The sequence below is a fragment of the Trichoderma citrinoviride genome (assembly GCF_003025115.1).
Source record: "Trichoderma citrinoviride strain TUCIM 6016 unplaced genomic scaffold BBK36scaffold_4, whole genome shotgun sequence".
NCBI lineage: Eukaryota > Fungi > Ascomycota > Sordariomycetes > Hypocreales > Hypocreaceae > Trichoderma > Trichoderma citrinoviride.
Genome location: NW_020194712.1, coordinates 513686 through 536260, shown reverse-complemented (window position 1 = coordinate 536260; position 22575 = coordinate 513686). Strand labels below are relative to the sequence as shown.

General features: G+C 55.4%; 6 protein-coding genes across 6 annotated transcripts; 1 reads left to right on the top strand and 5 right to left on the bottom strand.

Annotated features, from left to right (window-relative positions):
• Nucleotides 1–324: 324 nt before the first annotated feature.
• Nucleotides 325–2461, bottom strand: BBK36DRAFT_1114236 (malate dehydrogenase; the record flags this gene model as incomplete). The annotated part of the gene is made up of 4 exons (XM_024890003.1): nt 325–1228; nt 1299–1624; nt 1688–2118; nt 2320–2461. 4 exons carry the CDS (start codon nt 2459–2461, stop codon nt 325–327), a joined length of 1803 nt encoding a protein of 600 aa, XP_024751260.1.
• A 5118-nt stretch (nt 2462–7579) lies between these two features.
• Nucleotides 7580–12523, bottom strand: BBK36DRAFT_1114653 (hypothetical protein; the record flags this gene model as incomplete). Its single annotated transcript, XM_024890054.1, has 3 exons — nt 7580–8908; nt 8969–9697; nt 9785–12523. 3 exons carry the CDS (start codon nt 12521–12523, stop codon nt 7580–7582), a joined length of 4797 nt encoding a protein of 1598 aa, XP_024751259.1.
• A 916-nt stretch (nt 12524–13439) lies between these two features.
• BBK36DRAFT_1114275 (FAD/NAD(P)-binding domain-containing protein) lies at nt 13440–14900 on the top strand (the record flags this gene model as incomplete). The annotated part of the gene is made up of 1 exon (XM_024890008.1): nt 13440–14900. One exon carries the CDS (start codon nt 13440–13442, stop codon nt 14898–14900), a length of 1461 nt encoding a protein of 486 aa, XP_024751258.1.
• A 380-nt stretch (nt 14901–15280) lies between these two features.
• Nucleotides 15281–16614, bottom strand: BBK36DRAFT_1157615 (hypothetical protein; the record flags this gene model as incomplete). Its single annotated transcript, XM_024894023.1, has 3 exons — nt 15281–15986; nt 16070–16220; nt 16410–16614. 3 exons carry the CDS (start codon nt 16612–16614, stop codon nt 15281–15283), a joined length of 1062 nt encoding a protein of 353 aa, XP_024751257.1.
• A 583-nt stretch (nt 16615–17197) lies between these two features.
• Nucleotides 17198–19905, bottom strand: BBK36DRAFT_1194321 (hypothetical protein; the record flags this gene model as incomplete). The annotated part of the gene is made up of 4 exons (XM_024896850.1): nt 17198–18548; nt 18606–18690; nt 18820–19752; nt 19829–19905. 4 exons carry the CDS (start codon nt 19903–19905, stop codon nt 17205–17207), a joined length of 2439 nt encoding a protein of 812 aa, XP_024751256.1. The 3' UTR covers nt 17198–17204.
• Nucleotides 19906–21701: 1796 nt separating this feature from the next.
• On the bottom strand, nt 21702–22202 carry BBK36DRAFT_1114137 (DUF1531-domain-containing protein; the record flags this gene model as incomplete). The annotated part of the gene is made up of 1 exon (XM_024889992.1): nt 21702–22202. One exon carries the CDS (start codon nt 22200–22202, stop codon nt 21702–21704), a length of 501 nt encoding a protein of 166 aa, XP_024751255.1.
• Between the last annotated feature and the right edge of the window lie 373 nt (nt 22203–22575).

The following is a 22575-nucleotide window of genomic DNA, read 5'->3' as shown; positions in this document are numbered from 1 at the left end:
CACCCGAGGGCTCGACTCAGGAGGCGATTCATCTCTGTGCATCATCTCTATTGCACAAACAGTTTGAAAGAAGAAACGAGATGGATAAGATCTATCCAAGACTATACAAGAAGCTATGAATAACCGAAGAGGCCCTCCAGCCAAAGCCAAGCGGCAAACCCCCAAGTTTTGAACCCTAAACGCCGTCCTGCATATACATATACGCAATCTTCTCCCATCGCAATTGTGGCAAGCGTCACTTCCCTGGGCATTAATACTAGCCTTGCCGTCCCTGTCGACAGGCTTCTCTCATCCCTCTCTTTGGCTCCTTCACGTCAAGTGCATTTACAGCCGGGCGCTGGCCTCGAAGGAAGTGGGATTGTATACACGTCGCTTGATGTAGTTTGTCAAAGCAACGTCTCCCCACTCTTCCCACTCAACCCAGAGGGACTCCGGAAGCTCGGATACGCCGTCACGACGCGCCGCCTTCATCACCTCACGGGCGACCGTGATGCTAGCATCGCGCACTCGGTCGATCTTGGGGTAGATCAAGCCCATGTGGACTTCCTCGGCATTGAGAGAGCCAGCAAGCGCCGCAGCAGAGGTGTACACCATCTCATCGGTGATGCGGGTTGCCTTGGCGAGAATGGCACCCAGACCCAGACCAGGGAAGACGTACACATTGTTTCCCTGGTTGGGGTGATAGGTGATATCGCCCGCCTCACCGCCTATCTTGAGCGTGAAAGAGGAGAAGGGAGAACCCGAGGCAAAGACGACGGACCCGTCGGTCCACTGCACGGCTTGCTCAAAAGTACACTCGGCCTTGGTGAGAGGATTGCTGAGAGGGAAGAGGATGGGTCGGCGTCCTAGACCGCCAGCATCCACAGAGGCCTTGAGAGCTCGGATGATTGACTCGGTGAAGATACCAAAGGTGGCAGCGAGACCGACAAGAGCGCTGGGCTTGACATACTCAATGACTTCTTCTAGGGTACGGAATTGGTGGCCGGCGTTGTCAGTCCGAGCAAAATACTTCTTGTGCTCGGCAAGCCTGTCACCGCGATCCATCGTGACCAGACCCTTGGTGTCGACCAGGTAGAACTTGTCACGCGCCTCCTTCTCCGACAAACCTCTTCGGGTATAATACTCGACGAGCTGCTTGGCGACGCCCACGCCCGCCGAGCCAGCGCCCATGAAGACGAGTCGCTGCTCTGCCAAGGGGACACCCGAAAGGTTGACGGCGTTGATATATCTACACCGAACGTTAGCAAAACGATACCGACGAAGACGAACTGCATTTCGACACCACGCGATCTACTCACCCAGCAAGAACGACGGCACCGGTACCCTGGATATCGTCATTGAAGGCTCTGTAATTGTGCCTGTATCGGTCCAGATAGTTGAAGGCCTTTTCACTGTCAAAGTCCTCAAATTGGACGACCATATTGGGATATACATCCTTGACGGCATCCATGAACTCGTCCATGAAGTCCTGCTGAACATCGATGGGGACTCGCTTCTGGCGCAGGCCAAGGTAGAAGGGATCGCGGAGGTTGCTCTCATTGTTGGTGCCCGTATCCAAGACGATGGGCAGAGTCTTGGCGGGGTGAATGCCGGCGGCTGCTGTATACAGGGCCAGTTTGCCGATCTGCGGCAGCGTCAGTCGACGAACTCACGATGACTTACACGGAACGAGCAGTGTTGAACTTACCGAAATGCCAACACCATTGACGCCAAGGTCGCCCAGTCCCAAGATTCGAGATCCATCGGTGACGACGCAGATCTCGGGCTCGGGGCCGGGCCAGTTGCGAAGCATGGTCCGGATGGACTTTCGCTGCTTGATCGAGATGTACAGGGCTTCGGGTCGGGTGTAGAGGGTGGAGTATTGCAGACAGACGTCACCGATGGTGGGGGTGTAGACAAGGGGCATCAACTCGCGGATGTTGTCCATGAGCAGGCGGTAGAAGAGATCCACGTTCTGCCCCTTAACGGTGGACAGATATAGGTACTTGTCTACGTTTGTCTGGCGGCTCTGGATCATCTTCATGGCCCTGGCACACTGAGTCTCGAGGCTCTCCATGGCGTGGGGCAGGAGACCAGTGAGGTTCTTTGCAATACGCTGCTCGGGAGTAAATGAGAGGCCTTTCATGATGGAAACGGTAAGTTAGCGAATGCTTGCGGTGGGGTAAAGAGGGATAAAGGAGGAGCTGGAGCAGGAGCTAGAGTAAAGGTTGTAAAAGGTAGTATATGGGTAAGGGTAAGGTACTCAAGGTAAGAGTAACCAAAAGGAGTACAGAGAAGAGTAGCCAAAAGTAGTACAGGGCGCAGTGCGATTAACCGTACCTTTATTCCACAATGGCTCTCGAATAACATGATGGCCGGATGCCTCGGATTCTTCCATTGGCGCGGTCTCGCGGTCTTGCTTAACCTCGGAATAGTGGTCTTGAGCGTAGCCTCGGTGCTGATCAAGGGACGCCAACTTCATGGCCTCCTCAATGGCTAAGACGTCGACTGAAGACATCGGGTTAAAATCGGTCAGCCTACGACTGGAAATGGAAATGCGAGACGCGGAGGTGCGCGAGGATCGGTGGGATGACCGGGCCGAAGCTAGGGACGGCGAAGGTGAAGTTGATCGTGGGGTAGGGATATCTGAGCTGTCGGCACTGCGGGCACTCGACGCCATTGGTGGGGGACGCAGAGCTAGGATATTGTTCAGCAACGAAGCTGAGGAAGGGCAAGAAGAGGACGGTGCAGGATGACTACCCGAGTCACTGCTTGTATGTGGTGTAATAGAAGAAGACACTGGTTTCAAAGCAGAGACAGAGGCAGATGTAGGCGCGGATGCCAATGGTTTAATAGCAGCGGCAGCTATGGACGTCAGGCCCCTGCGGAGCATGGGGTTGCGGTTTCTCAATAACAACCCCAGCCCTCCACGAGGACTGCTCGCAAGACGTGATGCCAAAACTAACGACTGGTGACCCATGACAGGACTAGGTAGAGCTAAGGGGGGTGGAAGGGGACGTGAAGCTGAAGTGCTTTGGGGTCAGGGCAGACTCGGAATCGTTTCAGAGGGCAGTGGAGGCCAATCTCTGCGTGGGCATCACGAGACGACAAAACGGCCGTGGAAGGGGAAAACAAGTGTGAAGCAGAAGCAAAAGGGGGAAGGGGCCTGCAGCCAGGGGGCAAAGGAAAGATGCAAAGAAAGAGAGCCCAAAGATTGGCAGACAGAAGAAAAGGTGAAACGTGCAGACAATGGTGCAGTAATACCTGGTAAGAGAGGATTTTGATGAGGTACCGGTACATTTGCGCACAGCGGGCCGGGCACGGACGACGCTGGAGCTGCACGAGGTGCGGAATAAGAAAAGCACCGACAAGGCAAATCAAAGGGACAGCAAACCAAGAGCCAGAGGAACGAGAACAGAAATTAGGCCAAAGAAAAGGTGCTGAGCGCGCTCCGTACTTACCGGTGAGGCTTGTTCGCAGGGGGGAGACTAAGAATGAGGGCGTCTCGTGCTAGTCCTTCCGCGCAGGTCCTAGCAATACACGAAGTAAATATGACGGAGAGTCGCAACCGGTAGCGGCAGAGCGGGCGAGGGAGATGAAGGATCGAAGCCAAAGGAGGCTGGCTGTATAGGCGAAGAGATGGGATGGCTGGACAGAATGATCGATTCGATCAAGGGCGCAAACAAGTTTCCAGAGGGTTTGGACGAGTATTTGTATTATATTTCTAAACGACTAGAGTCGGATGGCGTTGTTGTTGGGCGATCCTGGAGGGATAGATACCGGCCTCTACCCCGTTCCTGGGTCGGGATCCTGTTGTTCGAAGCTTGCACAAAGCCCTAAGGTAGGTAAGGTAACTCCGCGTGGTACGGGGTCTCGTTGTATGTTAGGTAGTGTCTGCTAGCATCTTCAAACGTGTGTGTGCGATGCGCATTGCGAATAAGCTGGACGGTCTCTGTCTGGCCAATCCGTTCGCCGGAGGGACTCTTGCGCGCATGGACCCGTCCAACCTTGCCAAACCTCAGTTCGTTCGTCAGGCTCCGTGTCGCTCCGGTCTGTGGCAGGGGATGCGCCAACTGGAGCGTTTCTTTCCCCAAGCTGCATTAGCCGGCGCCAGGTCTCCGGGATCCGCAGGGGTGGAGAGACACGATCGCTAGCCTGCTTGCCTGACTGTCTTCTTCTTTTCTGTGGTGTCGGCTGGTCTGCTCAGGTGCTTTGCGCTGGAAATAAGGGATAATGGACTGATTCGAATGTCGTGGAGAGATTTGAAATCAAAGTGAAGAGATACAGAAGCAAGAACAGACCACGAGCGTGATAGCAGAGATAAGGCATCGGGCAGGAGCTGCTGCCGTTTTCAGCGCACAACTTACAAGTCAAGGTGCAGGTCACGGCACTTGTTCCTTCCTGCACAGAAAAACGGCAAGAACAGGTGCCTCGTGGCGGCACCTTCCACACGACTAGGTCAGGGCTGACCAATCAGCAACGTTGCCGCAGAAGCCCCACCCATCCTCTTCTTCTCGGCGTCCTTTTTCTTCCACTTCACGAGTAATACGGCGGCTGTACCTGTACACACTTTTTCTGCATCTCCACCACTTTCTTCTCGATTACCTTCAGTTCAGCAGACAAAGCAAAGGCAAACAACACAAGCAGAACCTAATCCGAACAGGGGTTCAAAAGGAGCAGCAAGGGCTCATTTCCGCGTCCCGTCTTTCTGCCCAACCTGCCTTGCATCCATCGCTTCTTGTTGGGCTCGGAAATCGCGAATCGAGGGCTTGACCGGGCTGCATCCGGAACCGGGCCGGTCGCTTTTGAAAGAGAGGCTCGAGGCCTGCTGAGGCCATCATGAGCGCCGTGTGCTTACGGACCATCTGGCGCGTGTTGTTTCGTTTGGCCGGCATCTACAAAGTACCACATACAGAATCGTTTGAACTCCGTGCAGCTCTCCTTTCTGCGTCAAAGCGGCGGCTCGAGCTGCCGCGGACGGCACCTTCACATGATGCTCAGCTGCACAGCTCTTGTTAGGCTAGTGATTTGAGGGATGACGAGCTTTTCAGATTACCTGCCATCCACCAGCCTCACTCATCCCGGCAGTGCTACCTTACCACGACCAGGGGCCAACTGCTCTGCGCGTCTGTATCAGATACTCTTCCTGGTGCTTCAGCTGATACTCCTGACCTCTGCAGTTGACACACATGAAGCATCACCTTTGCTGCACGCGCTTCCACGCCCCGACCTCTTCCGAAATCCTCCGCCCACCAAGCCAGGGGTCCCTGCATGCCATTGATGGGGCTTGCCGGAGCCATTGATGGAGCCTGCAATCGGGGCCGGCGGTCCATCGATTGTTCGCATTTGCTGCAACTAATACGACCATTAACGCCCGGCAGCTGTCTAGTGTGCCGTGTAAAGCTACTTCTCGTCTTTTTATCATCAAAAGACGTTAGGCAGTTGATGTGCGAACGCGGATATGCATACAATTATTGGCCAGGGATTTCTACATTTGCCTGAAGCGAAGCCCATATACTGCATCGTGGTCTTACAAAGTACTAACATCCTTACACTCATCCTCTCGACGTGCAACACAACGCGGGGCTCCTTGAAAACAACCACTTACAGCCACCACAGCTCCTCCGGTATCTCACCTTTTGGGGTTATACATACCAAAGGCCCGGTGGGACGGGACAGCCGATATGAAAAATGGCACCGCCGATGGAGTCTTAGGTAATTCCAACCCTCCAGCTCCGTCCAGGCACCCGTGTGTTGAAACTTGTTTATTGAGCCTGCTTCGTTATTTTACATGACAGACTCGCACGGCCCCGCTATGGCCTCCGTTTCTTTTTCTTGCCTTTCTATTTCGACCCTCACAGACTTGATATCGAGCCCGTTAGGTTGCAATGTGTGTTCGGGCGATGGACCCTTTTCTCATTCATGTACCTGTACTTGGCACGTCCGTCTACATGCATCCCCCGGGAGGCATCTTGGCCATGTGAGTGTAAGCGGAAGGCCTACGGTGGACCAAACGGCGGCCGGTAGGATCATGTGCCTGCTGCTGCAAATTATCCTGCGCACCCCATCGTCTCTCGCAAAGAGGCTGTGCATCTTCTCCTTTACGATTTCCCTGCAGCACAATGGACGAAGCCATGAACGGAACACGAAACTCAAGCACTGAAGCTGCGTCCAAGGGCTCAATTGACTTTTTTCTGTTTACATCAGACCCAGACTACGGCAGCAAGCCTCCAGCCACGGCCAACAGCCTCGTCCGCATTAGCTTCGACTAGCAAACCACTACCGGGAGTCTTCGGCTGGCCATGAACTCGTCCCCCACAATCGACTAACAATAGCGTCGAGCCCAACAGATGGAACAGTCAGCTCTCATCCCGTCTTACGTTTCATGGACGACATTCCGCAGCAAAGCCATTCGTCTCCAAGACTATTTGCTACTCCGCTTGCAGTGTCTTGCATTCGACTTGCTCGTCAATGGCTCAAGCCATGCCGGCATCGGCCCCAGACCTCCCTCCCTCCGGGATATGTTGTACACGTACTTGTTCTCATATTGGATACCAATATATGAGATCTCGAGGCTAGGTAGGATGGACCATCTCGGCAAAGATACTTCCCCTCAATATCACAAGCAGAATCACAAGCAGAATCACAGGCCGAATCTTCAAACCACAAGCAATATCACTCAGCAACATCCCCAAATCACAAGCCAAATCCGAGGGCAAAATGGCTGGCTATCCCGCACAAGCCCACTGACAAGTAAGTACCTCAACCATGATCTCTGACATACATACCAATCCATCTTATCTTTCGCCTCGGCAACCACTTCGTTCAGGATGCTGGCTTTCCTCCTCCGGCCCGCAGCAAGCCTTCTTTTTCGTCCATAGGGAGAGCCCTTTAACTTCGAACGAGAACCCCGCAAACTCCCGTACCCATCGAATCTTTAGATCTGTAACCCACTTATCCTCGAGATCAGATCATGTCTGCTGGTGAGCTATTCCTTGCTGGGACAGCATATTACTTTGTCCTTGAAGGGGCTGCGGCGATGAGCAGGAGCTTTTAGGGCTCGTCGTGAGGAAGGCCATTATGTAGTCATGCTAATTGCAAATCGGCCCCTTGTCTCTCCTGGACATGGCAGCAACCACGATATGCTCTCTGTACGAGGTTAACTAGATTACGGAAACGTAAACAGTAAGGGGAACAAAAGAAAGCAATGTTTCGGTTTGGTACCGTAGAGCTCTAAATCCTATGCTTGCAGTATCTTCCTACCTGCCTGTCCGCGCTTTCCCCGCCATAACCCAAGGGCCGGTAGCTAGTAGTAGTAGTAGCAGTAGTAGCAGTAGCAGTAGTAAACCCCTCCGCATCCCGTATAATAGATGGTATCCGTACTCAGTAGTCTTACATGTGGTATAGTTCGTCAAGTCGTAACCCATCCTTCCCCCTCCCCCCTTTTCCCATATCTGACGATAACCGCTCCAGAAGAGCTCTGTCACACACAAAAATGGGAGACTAAGATCAGCTCCGACGCACGCCTTCCATTATGACCTCCTCAACATCAGATTCTTCTCCAATCACTCCCTTGCCATGGTCCGATATCGTCGGCCCTTCACTTCGCGTCATCCTTGACAGCCTGCAGCATCTTCTGATTGGCCTTTTCAATCTTCGCCAACGCCTTCTCATCCTGAAGACCCCACCACCTCCTCAGCCCCTGCACGTACTCAATCTCCTCGTCCGACACCTCGACAGGCGGGCCCTTGATCTGCGGCAGCATCTCCTCGTCGCCCTTCTCAAAGACGGCCCATGCCGAGGCTTCTCCTGCCCTGACGCCGAATCCCCTGCCCTGCATCGACACCACCTGGACGCGACGCAGCAGCACGACGTCGCCCGCCTGGACCGTCGGCAGGGACGCCTGATGCGGCCGGAAGATGTGCGCGACGTTGACGCTCGTGGGCGCCACTGAGGGGTCGGTCAGATGGAGCTCCAGCATGTAGTCTCGGGGCCCGTGTTTCGGGCGGTAGGGTTGCCGCGGAGTGAGCGTTGCTACGGCTAATATATCGGCCGTCTTGGTCAACGAGGTGCGCAGGGATTTGAGCGGCAGGCAGTCGGGAAGTTTCGTTCTAAGGACCTTCAGCAGCTGCAGCTTCAGGGTCGCCACGTTCCCGTCTTCAGCAAAGGAGCTGGCAACCGAGGGCGCCTTGAAGGAGGATGAGGCGGCGGGTTTTCTGGGTGACCTCAGGTTGTGCCCTCCTGCCACCGTTTGCTCTGGTGTAGCATCACGACGAACACTTGCTGAGCCGTCGTGAGTTCCATCCAGCACATCCTCATTCGCTGCGTGGTCCTCTTGATGCTGCGGTGGTTGTTGAGCGTCCCTGCTGAAGCTGGCTGTCGCGAGTTGAACACTCAAATCCGGCTTCTCAGACTTGCGTGGACCAGCTCTGAACGATCTGGTTGGGCTGGCGGGGCTGCGTTCCGGGGGAGTCGAAAAGGACTGTGCCAGTATAATGCTCGCATCGGAGCCCCTGGCACCGCGTCTTGCGCGCAGCGAGGGCGTCGCCTCAGCTTCCTTTGGCGATACAGACCCGCGGGGCGAGGATCTAGCAAGCGCAACGCTGGGATCCGAGCTCTCAGCCTTGTTCCGAGGCGACGTCCGAGGCGACCGTGGCGATCGCTGAGGGAGCGAGTCACCCTCCCCAAGAAGACACTGACGATGTGCCATGGTAGGGGAGCCCTTCGCCAGCAAGACGCTGGGGTCGGTGGACAAACTATCGACGCTGCCACTGGACATTCTCTTAGCACGACAGTGGCTCCGAAGAGATTGCAATGTTATCGACATCTCTGTTCCTGCCCTCCGAGGACTGTGGTCGTGTGAGCAGTGCTCCGTGTGATGATGGCCGTGGTGGCTGTGTTGGCTCTGCGGGCTATCTTGTTGAGTGTCCTGCTGTTGGATTTGTGGACTTTGTGGGCTCTCTTCAATTTCCGCGATTGTTTCGGGTACTTGCAACGGTGCCTGGCCAGCGCCTTCAGCATCGCGCGCCTTCAGGGGGCTGGCATAATGCTGGAAGTCGGAAATGAGTTGTTGCTCGATGGCAAGGTCGTCATCGTCATCTTCTCCTTCCCTCGCATCCTCAAAACCTTTGTCCGCTCCTTCGTGGGCGCCTTCGTCCGCATCCTCGTACTCCTCTTCGGCATCTTCGTCGATACTCTGTTCCGTCTCCTTCTCATTCGGCGGTACCTCCCGGCGGGCTTTGTCAGCGGCACCGTGATCCTCCTTGACATCTTCTTGCTGTGTTTCCAGTGGAGTAGGTAGCTGCTCTGCGATTTCCTGCTCCTCTGAGGTTGAAATGGCCACAGGCACCGTGTGAGATGGCTCTCTCTGAGTGTCCAGAGGTGATGACGGTGCAGCCTCTCTAGGTTCCTCGGTGGCTTTCGAGGCCACTTCTGTAGCTGCTTGAGTGTTCTCCTCTTTCGGAACAGCCTCGGCCTCCTCTCTAAGCTGGTTTTGCACATCATCCTCCATCTCGACATCTTGCTCAATCGCAATAACCTCTACCTCCACCTCCACCCCCACGGCAGACCGCTGGATTTCGGGAGTCTTCGAGGTGACATCGTCCATAACCATGTCGTCGTTGTCGGTGAGCTGCTGTGCTAGAGTCTCGACCGCATCAGTTATTTCTGTAGGCTCATCCGGTGCGTGAATAGAGGGCTCCACAGCCGGCGTCGAATCCTCAGCCTCGAGTGACTCCGCAGGCTGCTCTTGCTCTTGCACTGACTTTTGCTCAGAAGCCAATAACTCATCCCTCTCCTCTATTACGATAGATGTTGTTTTGATGAAGAGAGGCTCCGGCGATCGATGTGTCGAGGTATCGCGCATCACAGCGTTTGGAGTTTCTTCATTGTCGAGGGCATGGACACCCACAGATTCGTCTTGCCTTCGATCCCTACTTTCTGATGGAGAACGGGCCCTTGGCACTTCATCCTGGACCTGGGCAATATTTTCAGCCACATCAGGATGTTGCTGATGCTTTCTGGGAGACAGGATCAAATTCGGATGGTCCATTTCAGGTGGAGGCATTTCGTTCGTAGCCAGTTCTCCGTGTTGGGGTGCAATGTACTCGTCGGCGCCGTCTAGCTGACTTATTCGGCTGGATCTCCGGGAGGATGTGTCGGTTGCCACCATCTTGGTCTCAGTTACTTCCTCCACACCAGGCTCCTCCCCGGCGTCTTCTAGGTTGTCGTCCATGCTTTCGTCTCCACTGTCATCCATATTGTCATCGCTGTCTTCCTCAACGTCTTCGTCGATGTATTGGTCGGAGTCCTCTCCAACAGGCTCGTCAAGGATTTCGTCTTCTTCGTCTTCTTCTTCCCTTGGCTGTTCACGAACATCATCGTGGTCGTAAAGCACGCGTTCCTCGCTAGGCTCTTTCTTAGGCTGCGTAGGCTGCGTAGGCTGCGTGGGCTGCGCAGTCGCGGGCGCATTGTCAGCCTCGTCTTCATCGTCCGACAAAAGGCTGATAAAGATCGGCTCCCTTGGAGGGGCGGGAGCCGGCTTCGGGGCTTGAAGATATGGTCTGTGAGACGGTGGCACCGGCTGCATGGTTTGGTGATAGCCTTGGGGCTCCGACTCATCCTCCTCCGATTCCCCTTCAGAACCGGACTCGGCGTCAGATGCGATCGAATGACCGTCGTCGTCGCCTTCATCGTCGTCCTCGCCCTCCTCTTCATCATCATCTTCTCCCTCTTCATCTTCTTCAGCGTCGTATGCAGCATAGTGTCGATCGTCATCCTCTTCTTCGGGGTATCCTTCCCGCCACCGCCCAGTGTTCCAGTCATAGTAACGATGAGGAGCGGCTTCGTCTTCATCCTCCTCAGATTCGTCCGTGCTGGACTCTTCGCGCGGAGGGCTCGACCGACTTTCTCTGCCAAGGGTAGCAGTCACAGTGGCGGTCTCGGCATCGTCTTCGTACCGTTCGGGGTAGCTGTTGCTGGGTTTCACACTGTTCTCTTGCTCCAATGAGGAAGATGCCACCCTTTGCGCTTCATCCGCCCGGACATAGTTGTGCATTCCCACAGCGTGATGAACGGATGAGACAATCGTGTGCGTTTCATCGGAGGGGCTAGCTCGCAGTGTATAAGATGATCGATCAAAGCTTCCCTGGGGGAAGTCATGTGCATTGTGTTGTGGCACCACAGAATACTCCGGCGCCAACGCCTCGGCAGCCCAAGCCAAGCCGTGCAATTGGGCATCGTGAGCCCCAGGCTGCTGCAGTGGAGGCGGAGGGGCTTCAGTCGCCGCGAGATCGTATGTGGGCTCATCACGATGGGGATGCTGCCCATCTGCTTCGTGTGGCTGTAGGCTGGGGTCTAGATCCATAGGCATATTGAAACCGGTGTGTGGCATATGTGTCCCAGGTTGGCCCAGGGGCTCTGGTTCGTGCATCAGAGGGTGTACATCGTGAGAAGCTGCAAAGTCGAAAGAGATGGGCGATGGCTCTTGCAGCACGTCATCTATATCCGCGTGTTTCCATGAGTGAGTCGGCGTGGGCTGCAGTAGTATTCCGGTTGATTTAGATTCGGCAATGACTTGAACACCTCTGATGGGACTGGAGCTCAACTCTCTAGTTTGGCATCCCTGGTCCACCATCACCGGCTGCGGCTGGGAAACTGGTGGCTCGTGAGCGGTCTCAGCCTCCTTGGCCGTGTGTTCTTCTGCTACAGGCGCCTCGACATCATGGGCCTTGGGTTCAGCTTCGTCCTCTTCGGCCGATTCCTCCTGCTCCGCTTCGGGCGTAGGCGATCGACTGGTGTATCTCCAGGATTTTGGATTCATGCTGAACCGAGGCTTCCGTTTCTTCTTGCTATTCTTGGCGGGCTCCTCTTCGTCGAAGATGTCAAAGCCACCTTCGAAAAGCGAGCCGTATGATACCCTTGCCCGCTTGATGAAGGCCGGAGAGGCATACTCCCCAGCTCCCAGCGTCTCGTATGCAAATCGCTTCTGCGGTATCGTAGAAAGCGGCGTCTGCCGCAGGGGAGTCGCAAAAAGGTCGTGCTCGAGCTCTATCGACGGCGTCGGACTCGGTTCCCGAAGCTGCTCTGGCGATTCATGACCTCCCTCGTCGTCGGCGGCATCAACCTCAACAGTGTCGACCTCGTGGGTGTCCGCCCGCCGCACCTTAAGCAGCAGGCGGTTGGAGAACCTCAGCTGCCACTCCAGGATGCCTGGCCGCCGCACCGATGCCTCGGTCTCCTCCCACCGGGCGCCGTCCAAGCTCAGGCGCACCTCGTCGCCGCCTCCCAGGCCCGAGCCCGCAAGCGCCTTGCCGGCAGCGCCATCGAACTCGACTCGCAGCTGGCCCTTGTCGCGTCGGTGCAGGGGGTCGCGCTCGGCGAGGATGAAGGCGACGGACTTGCGGACGGTGCTGTACGGCCAGGTCACGGTGACGACGCCCTCGACCACGACCGCGGCCGCGTCCGCTATGGCCGGGCTGAGCTTGGCGATGGGCGTCGCTTCGGCGGTGCGCAGCAGGTTGGGAGGGATCTCGTCCGATGCCATTGCTGACGGCATTCACGGTGGCGCTTTCACGCGGTTCATCAACCTAGCAGTGTACAGCAGAAGTGGAGGGGCTCTGCCGCGAATAAGAGAAATTCATGTTAAGTAAGGTAGGTAGAAGAAGAAGACGAGGCAAACAAGAGCAAGATTCAGATGCGGCCCAAAAGGAGTACAAGTAGATGCTCCTTGCTGCTTGTACCCCCCTCTGATGTGTTGGCGATGGTTGATTGAGCTCAGGTCGCGATGATATGCAGGTCACTTTTTTTTTCTCCGTCGCCTTAAGTCACTGCGCTGGTCGTCCTTGGCTGCTGCAGCTCGCCCAATCTCTCAGCGACAACAAATCCAACGGGTTGCAGGGGTGGAGGTGCTGGAGCGAGCTTGATTGAGCCTGCTGGAGCCTCTGAAGCTCTAGAAGGAAAACGCCTGAAGAGCCGGAAGTAGAAGGCGGTGTGCAGCTTGCCGCTTACATACATGTACCTAAGCAGGTGACTGGAGCCCAAACAGGCCATATCGGTACCGACCAAGTTAGTATCTACCTAGGTAGGTAGTACTCGAAGCACCAAACAGACATTCTCACCTTGATTAGCCGCCCGACTCAGTCTAATAAGACAATTCATTGGGCCGTTGTTTACTGACATCATCCGAGCTCGGCATGTTCTCATGCGACTTATCAGTACATGTATTCACGACCTGATGCTGTCTAGAGTATAAAGCCCGTAGAGATGCCCTCTGATTGATTCACTGCTTCCTTGGGCATCACCTCACCCCCCCTCGATCCTTCAGCAGCATCGCCACTTGTGTGCTGTAGCGCCTTAGGGTAGGGTAGGCATATCCAATACTCTGCGCCGTTATATTACACGCATATCCGGCCGCCCTTCTCCTGCGTCATCCCAAGGGGTCGCAACCAATCGCATCACCAATGGGCTCCGTCTGGTCTCGCCCGACGCCTAGCGCTGCAGCCGTGCCAGCTCAGCAGCAGCAGCAGCAGCAGCGCTTCCGCGTCAGGAAAGTCGCCATCATCGGCGCGGGCCCGGCGGGCTTGGCCGCGGCCAGGTACCTCAGAGCCCAAGGCGCCGTCGACTCCATCACCGTCTTCGAGCAGCAGCGCGAGGTCGGCGGCGTCTGGCTCTACAGCGGCCTCGCGCCCAAGGAGGTGCCCGTGCCGCAGCAGGATCCCTTCTGGGGCCCCGAGCCGGCGATATGGCCTGACGGGGCGGACGCTCCGGTGTTTCCTTCGCCCATGTATGAGAGGCTGCATGCGAACATCCCGGGGTCGCTGATGAGGTTCCACGACAGAGAGTTTCCCAGCGATGCGTGGGCGTTCCCTAGGAGGGAGGAGATACAGGAGTATCTGGTCCGGTATGCTGAGGATCTGAGGCATCTCGTCAAGTTCTGCCACGAGGTGACGCGGGTACAGTTGGAGACCCGGGATGGCAGGGATCAGTGGCATGTGGAAGCAAAGTCGACGCTGAACGACGACGAGGTCGTCCGCGAGACGTATGATGCCGTTGTCGTTGCAAACGGGCATTATTCAGTGCCTTACATACCGGCCATCGCAAACATACAAGAGTTCAATAAAGCACACCCCTCCATCATCACTCATTCAAAGCAGTACCGGAGAAACGACGGCTTCAGGGACAAGAAAGTCGTCGTCGTCGGCAATGGACCCTCCGGCCTTGACGTCGCATATCAAATCAACCAAGTCGCCGGCAAGACGCTCCTTTCCGTAAGACACGCAACGTCCCCCGACAAACTCTCCCACATCGGATGCGAAGAGGTCCCCGAGATAGTCGACTTTCTGCCGGACCAGCAAGGCGTTTGCTTCATAGACGGAAGCGTAGAGAGGGATATAGACCACATCGTTTTCTGCACAGGGTTCCTGTTTGGCTATCCTTTCCTCCAGGAGCTCAACCACAAGATCATCACCTCTGGGCGCGGCGTTCACGGATTGTATCAGCACCTGTTTCTCATCGAGCACCCGACGCTCGTCTTCCCTGCGCTCAACATGAAGTCCGTTCCGTGGCATTTGGCGGAATCGCAAGCTGCGCTTTTCTCGGCCGTATGGGCCAACGATCTGGAGCTGCCCTCGGACGATGAAATGTGGCGTTGGAGTAGAGAGTTGGAAAAGAGGCAAGGCGAGGCCTTGCACGTGTATCCGGCGGTGGGAGATGACGGAAAGCATATAAACGAGCTGTATGACTGGGTGAAGACGGCGAAGCGTGTCGGCAAGGAGCCGCCTCGATGGGATGGCGAGCTCTTTTGGGAACGCTCCATCTGCTTTGAGGCCAAGATCAAGTTTGAGGACGACGGATGCAGAGCCAAGACGCTGGACGAGCTTGGCTTCCACTATGAGCCTGACAAGGAGACATTGGCTGCATGAGAGGCGTAGTAGTAGAAGGGACAGGGATTTTGCATAGACTACAAAGGTGATGTGGCATAGATTTCTATTGAGTCACAGGATACATATCTGAGGAGAAAACGCCCATTGTCAATCATGCATTGTGACGGTACTGTTACAGCAAGCACGGGCTAATTGGAGGAGGGAAAGAGTTGGCAAAGAATCATCAAAAGGATGATTCGTAGAAATCACATTTTGCTTATAAGACACACGCTGTTAATAGTCAAATCTCTTTTCGTTCTTTTCATTTCAAAGAGCTCAACCTTCCAGAAGCCGTTACGCCTCGATATGAAACCATGATATAAACCCTCCTCCAAGAAACCCAGTTTTTGACTTGCTGCACACCCAGAAAGTCAGAGAATTTAAGCCTCCTGCTTCTTCTGAGACTCCTGAGCGAAGACCTTCGCGTAGGGGTTCAGGCGCAGAAGAACCTGCTTGTTGCGCAGGGGGTTCTTCTTCTGGACGGCGGATCGTCGGGTCACGGCGTCGCCCTTGGGAGCGTTGAGGGAGCTCTGGATTTCGCTGCTGTTGATCAGACGAGTAAGGTCGGCCTGGGAAACAACGTTGGAAGGCAAGAGGAAGTCCTTCTTGTGGGCAGAGGGGACGGTGGTGCTGCCGTAGATCTCGTCAAGGGCCTTGAAGGCGGCGGAGGTCCAGATGACGAAGCGGCCGAGGTGACCACCAGGGGCGAGCTGGAGAAGGTTGAGGGCAGAGACGGGAGAGGTCTCGACACCGGGGATGTTGCGGAAGCCCTTGACGAGCTCCTTGCCATCGACCTCGGGGTTGTAGACAACCAGGGGACCACGGCGCTGGCGGTGGCGGCGGCCACGGAGCTTGCCCTTGCCGGCACGGAGCTTCTTGGAGCCCTTGACCTTCTCGAGGTCGGCACCGGCGCCGACAGCCTTGAGGAGGGCGAGGGCGGCAGAGGTGCGGGCGACAGAGCTGCCCTCAACGAGAGCAGAGTCGACAACCAGGGGAACCTCGGGGATGGTCATGACCTGGTGACCGCGGGCGAGCAGAAGAGGGGCGGAGGCAGAGGCAGCCAGGGCGGAGCAGGTAGCATATCGCCTAGAATTTTGGTCCAATGTTAGTTATCTCATGGCCCCCTCCAACCAAAACCAATAATTCGTGTGAAGAGGAAAGTGACTGACTTCTGGCCCTGGTTGACCTTGACGTGCCACTTGCGCCAGATCTTGGTAGGGGCGAACATGCGACCAGATCGGCACATGTTACCAAAGGCGGCCTGACCAGCACGGTGGGTACCGGAACCAGAGACACGGGGGATACGGGCAACAGCACGACCTAGACGGACAATCGAGTCAGCAATGATTCAATGCGAATCGTGTCCCTGTGGTGTTGAGAGGAGCAGTTCAACACGGTCCGGCGAGAGATGTGCCAGAAGAGGAAAAAAATCTTCACGGCTTCACCCGACCTTCCCATAGCAAATTGCCAACTCCCAATCCTCCCACGACCATCATGCATGAAACTCACCAGTTCCCCAAGACTCGGCAGAGGTCTGGTGACCAGCCTTCTCGCTGACGGCATAAGGCTGGCGCTTGTTCTTGGCCATGCCAGTGTGCACCTGCTTCACGATATCCGGTCGGATAGGGCTGGCGAAGACGGCGGGAATCGTGTGGGTAGCTCCAGAGGGAGCACCATCTTTGCCGATGATGGAGACGGTAGGTCGCGAAGCCATTGTGAAAGGAGGACTGGGACCTGATGGTGGAAAGGATGAAGAGTTAGCAACTGCTCTCGAGAGGATGAAGAGGCCGTGATTCTTTATCCAGGGCGCAACGTACCGTGGTCGTCGGGCAGGGCGTCGAAATTGGCGATGGGGAGGTGGAAAGTTTCTGGACCCGCGATAAATTTCACTGAATTTTCCTTCCCACGGATTTGGTGGGCGGAGACCCTAAGCGGTGGGGTACGTACCTTAGCGAGTTGATTTGTGCTTCACGTGACCGTCTCGAATTGCAAAACCAAGGGTGATTTAGAACTATTCCTTATTAGGACTTAGTCTAGGGAAGCCCTGTCGAGCGGCGATGTCGTCACAACCTTCAATTTGTTCGTCCGAAGAGAGAATGCGTGTAAGTCGAAAGCGTCATGATTCCAATTATTATCATAACCTATCGTCATCATATCACGTCGTTACTATGGCATGCTTGGTTGCCACTCTATACACGGCGTAAGATAATGAATCTCGCTATGCATGGTGGGCGCATTTTATATCCAAAAAAGCAACTTGGAATAGAAAGAGCACCAAGGGGGGATATCTTTGTCCGTCCACTTTCATTCCCATCTCTTCCATTCTCTGCTCAGCTTGTCAATCTGTTCATCCGTCCGTGCACTTCGTTTATCCCTTACCAGGTCGACAAACTTGGCGTGTATGTCCTTTTCGACCTTCAATCTCTCTCGAACCTTTGCCTCCAAATACTCGGGATCCTTGTTCCTGCAGGCTCTCCTGAAGACTTCTCTCATTCTAGGAGAGTAGAGCTGGCATGTCGCAATGGGAAGCTTTGTGGGCTTCGGGTAGAAGTTTTGCGCTATGACATTGTCTTCCATGCGCAGAGGTCGAACCACATCTTCGTAGCACTCCCCACAAACGGTGAACTCCGGCAGATACTCCATGACATACCAGTATCCATCGCTAACGCGGCGGTCTTCGCGGCACTCATCAAGGGTGCTCAATCGCGTAAGCATCATGGAGAGATCGCCGATGTCTGGCTTTCGGTTGGTCACGTAGCCCTTGTCCGACGTAGTTTCAAAAGCGTCGAAGAAGAGTACAAATTGCTTTCTCTGGGGTGTGAAATGCAGAGAGCAAACGTTACGGGTGGGCTCACCTCGAGGATCGAGGGGAATGAAAACGCCGGTCAGGTTCGGAAACAGCGTTTCCACCGTCTTCGCGCACTGGTAGCACACCGCAAACTCAGGTATTGGCCGCCTGGTGTAGGGGTCTTTAACCGTATACCAGACTCGCGTTACCTTTCGGTCAACGGGGCATGGATAGTTGCGAGACTCGTGCATGACGTTTGCAAGAGAGTGAAACAACTGCAGATCAGGCACTCTGTGCTTCAGCGTGAGAAGCCAGGCAATCCTATACCATGGGGATGAGCCGAAGTCGCATGCGATCGGGCTGCCTGTTGGCCGTAACACTGGGTGGAAGTGAGTTCGGAACTGTGTATCTGCAAAGACAGCACCGTAGCAGTCCGGGCAGATATTGAAGTCCGTCCTGGGGAGCGTGAGCCAGTCCATCTTCCCAGCTACCGGCTCCGTGCGCTTGCATTCTGGAATATCTGGTAGATCTGATTGCCTGTCATGACCTTTGGTCTCAGAGTAGCGTCGGTATGATCCAACCGTCAGGTCTGGACGCACTCCAGATTTGCTTGGGTCGAACGGGGGCGGCTGCCAGGGTTTCGTCGTCGCCGATGAATCCTTGGGAGTTGGTGATCTAACAGACCTGACATCTGGCGCCATCAGCTCATCGTCGACTTGAGGTATAGCGGGCATCAAGATGGATGACGCGCTAGTCGCTTGGGATTGTCTCACAGCGTCCCCTTCAGTCTCTGGCCAAGCAACAATTGCATCATCGTCGTCTGGATAGGGAAGGTTAAGCGCCGGGGGGCTTCGGTTGCCCTGTGAGGCTTTGTCGCGGCTGATCGGAAAGGTCGTGGAAAGCCGGCGGTTCGGAACCCAGTCCTCTGGCGGCTCGACGGGCATGGTCGGCATGGTAGGGACTCTGGAGGGAGAGCGGGAATGCTGACTCTTGCCATCACCTCTGCGTGACGAGGCAACAGACGCCGGGTCGTCGTCGACGATGACAGGTTCTCGTCGGTAAGACGCACCGAAAGTTTCATCTCGCGGGGAATTCTGGTCTTTGAACTTGGACGGAGAGGGAGCTCTCAACCCCTCGACGGGGGATGGTCTATATGCCGAATAGGACCCCTCTCTAAAGTCATCTCGCGCAGGTCGAGTGCCGTCCAGAGGCCGCGGCCCGTTGACGCGGTCGTTTGACGTAGACTTCCGAAACGGTTCGAAGCTTGAGTTTGGTCGCCCTTCCATTGAGACCGTCGCGCTTCGTCTATGATACTTGTCGTCATCCCGCCTCTGCTCATCCGCCCCTCCCAGGCTGACGCTGCTCTGGGTGGGAGGATGATAGTAAGTCTTGTCCCGGCCATTCGGCCCATGCTTGGTGACCTGCGGCGAAAGATATTCTTCGCCATATTTGCGATACGCCTGAGTAAACTCCTCGGGGCGCGGCGCACTAGCAGCAGATTTGCTCCGATGGTGGCTCGGCACCCTCTTCTCGTTGACGTCCGTCTCCAACTTGGGCAACTCTTGCCTGCTTCCTCGTTTCTCCAGCTTTGGTGCCGTGCCATTCAGGCGATTGGGATCCACCGTTTCGGGTTCGTTGCTCGTCCGGGTATATGCTTCTGGCGACGTGGACGCAGACGCCTTCCTCTTCTCTTTCTTCTTTTCCTTCTCTTGGCGAAGCTTCTCTCTGGATGCGCCATCTTCAGCCCCGCTCTCTGAGGTGCTCGACTTGGAGGATCCCGGTACAATGACGAAGCGCCGCTCGAGGTTGTACTCGTGGACCTCTAGCATGAGCGGCTGCTGGTCGACTTCCCCCCTTGACTGAGGCTCCTCCTCCGCAACAAGCTCGACGCGGCCACGGAACTCCTTTGCGAGCGAGTCAACTTCATCTTCGACAGTTGGTGAGGGCAGGAATGAGCGGCGTCGATAAGGGATGTCGTCGTAGTATCGAGGAGCGAGACGAGACACCGGCGGCTCAGGGGACTCGGAGGAGCGCATGGAGCTCATTGCAGAACCGGTCGATGCTCTGTGTGGATGAACGCGGTCATTATCTTGTTCCAAACGAGGTCGCAGGCAGCAGTCAGAGTCAGCCCAGTACTCACGAGTAGCCATGCTTCGCCCTTGACGTGGTGAAGTACCCCGTCTGGAGCATGTTCTGTATATCGAGAGAATTGCTCATGTTGCCCCGTCGCTCGACGATCAATTCTGGATCTTGTCCCGCGAAGAGGACTGTCGCAGGTTCTGTTTGGATGCCGGAGCAGGGCGTCAATGCGACGCGCCGCTAATGGGACGGCCAGAGGCCAAACTGCAGGGACCCGTGGTCGAGCTTGACGATACCTGGTAGGCTGTATAGGATTCAATGGTATAGCAGAGGCCCGCCGGTTGATCTCGCAACAAGCCACTGGAACGGCCTCTGGAGAGTAAACAGTGATGCTTATGGTGAAGGACAAGGTCAGGATGTTTTTTTTTGGCAGAAAAGCCCCCAGACGTCAGCGGTCCAGGTTCCATGCTCTGCTTTAAGACGATCCGAGGCATCAAATGACATCGTGGTGGGTCTTCGTTCTAGCAGTTGGGCGGCCCGCTGTGAGGGGCCCCGAGTGCTATAACCAGCCGCCTGTTTCCCTGGAGTTGTGCCTGTGGTGGCTGTAATATGGTTGGACTCGACTGCCCGACCAGGACTGATTGGCCCCTTGTTGCCACTCATGCCCAACCCTTGCCCTATGCAACGGCGATGAGGTGCCTAAATGGCCGTTGACGTCGATGCTTCTGCTTCTATGAGTGCGTGGATCTTGCAAGGCTGTGTAATGGGGCCTCGTGAGAGTGACTGAGTGTCTCTGGATGAGGAGGGCTGGGCATTTCCCTTATCCGACGCATTGTCAAACACAACTCAAGATGTAGCCGAATGAGTGGTGATGATAGGTTTAGTAGTACATGTAGTCGGTCCCCTCACCAGCTGTGAGTGTGTATGTATTACAGCTAACAGCAGTGAGACTGAGACCTGGGCCAGCATCGCCCAAGTTTCCTCGTCCTCAAGCCCGCGGGCCGCCCATCCACATCCTCATGTGCCAAGCCAGCTACAGGTACACAACACGCCACTGGATCACCCTTCTTTAGCCCCTTCGTACATTAGAAGAGCTCGAGTGGTGATGCATTCTCGCGACGTTCAGGTGGCCTATCCCATCTGTCGTGCTTCCCCGCTTGAGGTTCGAGTCGCCTGTGCCCTTGTAAAGTGACGTTCAGGGTAGATTTAGGCTACGACATCAAGTGTATGTATGACCGGCACCGTCTGCTTCTCTCGTTCGATACCTGCATTCGAGTCTTGTGGCCGTTCTGTTGATTGAGCCTGTTTGTCGAAGGACATGTCATCGCAGAGCAAGTTGCTCTATCACGGCGAGGCCGCGCCAGTTACATGCCTGCATACAGCTGGCGTGCATCTCACATGCTCTCCTCTACGTGCTGCGGTGGGGCATTTTCGTGAGGCTCTTTTGGAGGCGCACTTCTGCCAGTCGAGGCTGGAGTCTCCATATTGTACATGTAGCGTTGCAACTGCGTCTTACATACCTTGTCGCTGTAGCGGCGAATCAGGCCTACCGAACTCGGCGAACCTCGGTATTGCCTATAGGAACAAGACACTACTATCAACACTTTGGTCAAGAATTCATGACAGCTACGATTCCTTTCGAAAATGGGTACAAAGTATGCATACTGATTCAGTCTATCAGATACGTCTTTATTATTGCACCACCTCATGAGATCGTAGCGCGTGAATTAGGTAGAGATGTTTTGTAAGTCTTGCAGATAAGGCCACCTTGGCCACATTCAACCAGCTCGCCCCTTTTAACACTATTCCATCAAGACGCCCGGGCAGCACGACGTGCGTGAAGAAAACCGCCCACCAGCCGGGAAACGCACAAGCCAGGCCAGCAACCGTCGACCTCGTTTTGCTGCCCCATCGAGTCTGATCGTGCGCAATGCTTACTGCAAGAGATCCCGGATGTCCTCGTCAGACTCTTCCTCCTCGAGTCGTCGCTTCTCCTCGGCTTCCAGGAGCTTTCTGATCACCTTCCTCTGCCTGACTCGCGCCTTGGAGCCCCAGTCCGCGCTGGTTCCATCAGCACCTTCATCAGCATCAATGTCGAATTCTGCTGAGTTGTTCAGGCCACGAAGGTCGTTGGGCGACATCTTGGCAACCGCCTCCTGGGCGTCCGCCTTTTCCTTTGCCTCCTGCTCTTCCAGCTTCTTGACGGCGAATTTGGTGGAGTACTTGATGACGTGTGGCCGTATCAGCAAGTATGTGCAGACGATCATGACGAGCCGCAGCCATGAGTGTATTGACATGTCGGTGAAGCTCTTTTGGAGGTTGTTGGACGCATTCTGCCCGTACTGAGACAATTGGGCCACGATGGAGCCGAATGAGTTGAGTGAGATCTGGCCACTGCCGTCCTCCTGGTATTGGGGTTGTGATGGGGAGTCCATTGTATCAACCGCGCGTGACTCTCACAAAGGAGTGCAAAGGAGGTGTGGTTGAGCCTGTGCTGCGGCAGCTGAGCTGAGATTTGTCTTTCCCCGCCTGTCGAGCAGCTGGATGTATTGGTATGAATTGGCGGATGAGGAAATCCCTTAGGGGATGTACAAGAACTTAAGATGCTAGAAGGATTGCAGAATGAAGAGAGAGAATGAGCTTTTGGCGGTGGGAGTTGTTGAGAGGTCAAAAGGTTAAATATCCCCCAAAAGGCGGAAGTTTTTGTTGGACACGGAAGACGGCATTTCCTGGTTGAGGACGGCGTGCCCGGACTAATTCTCCGAGGCTGCCGGTTGGCGCCTGGCGGGCCCGATTGGCCGGTTGAGC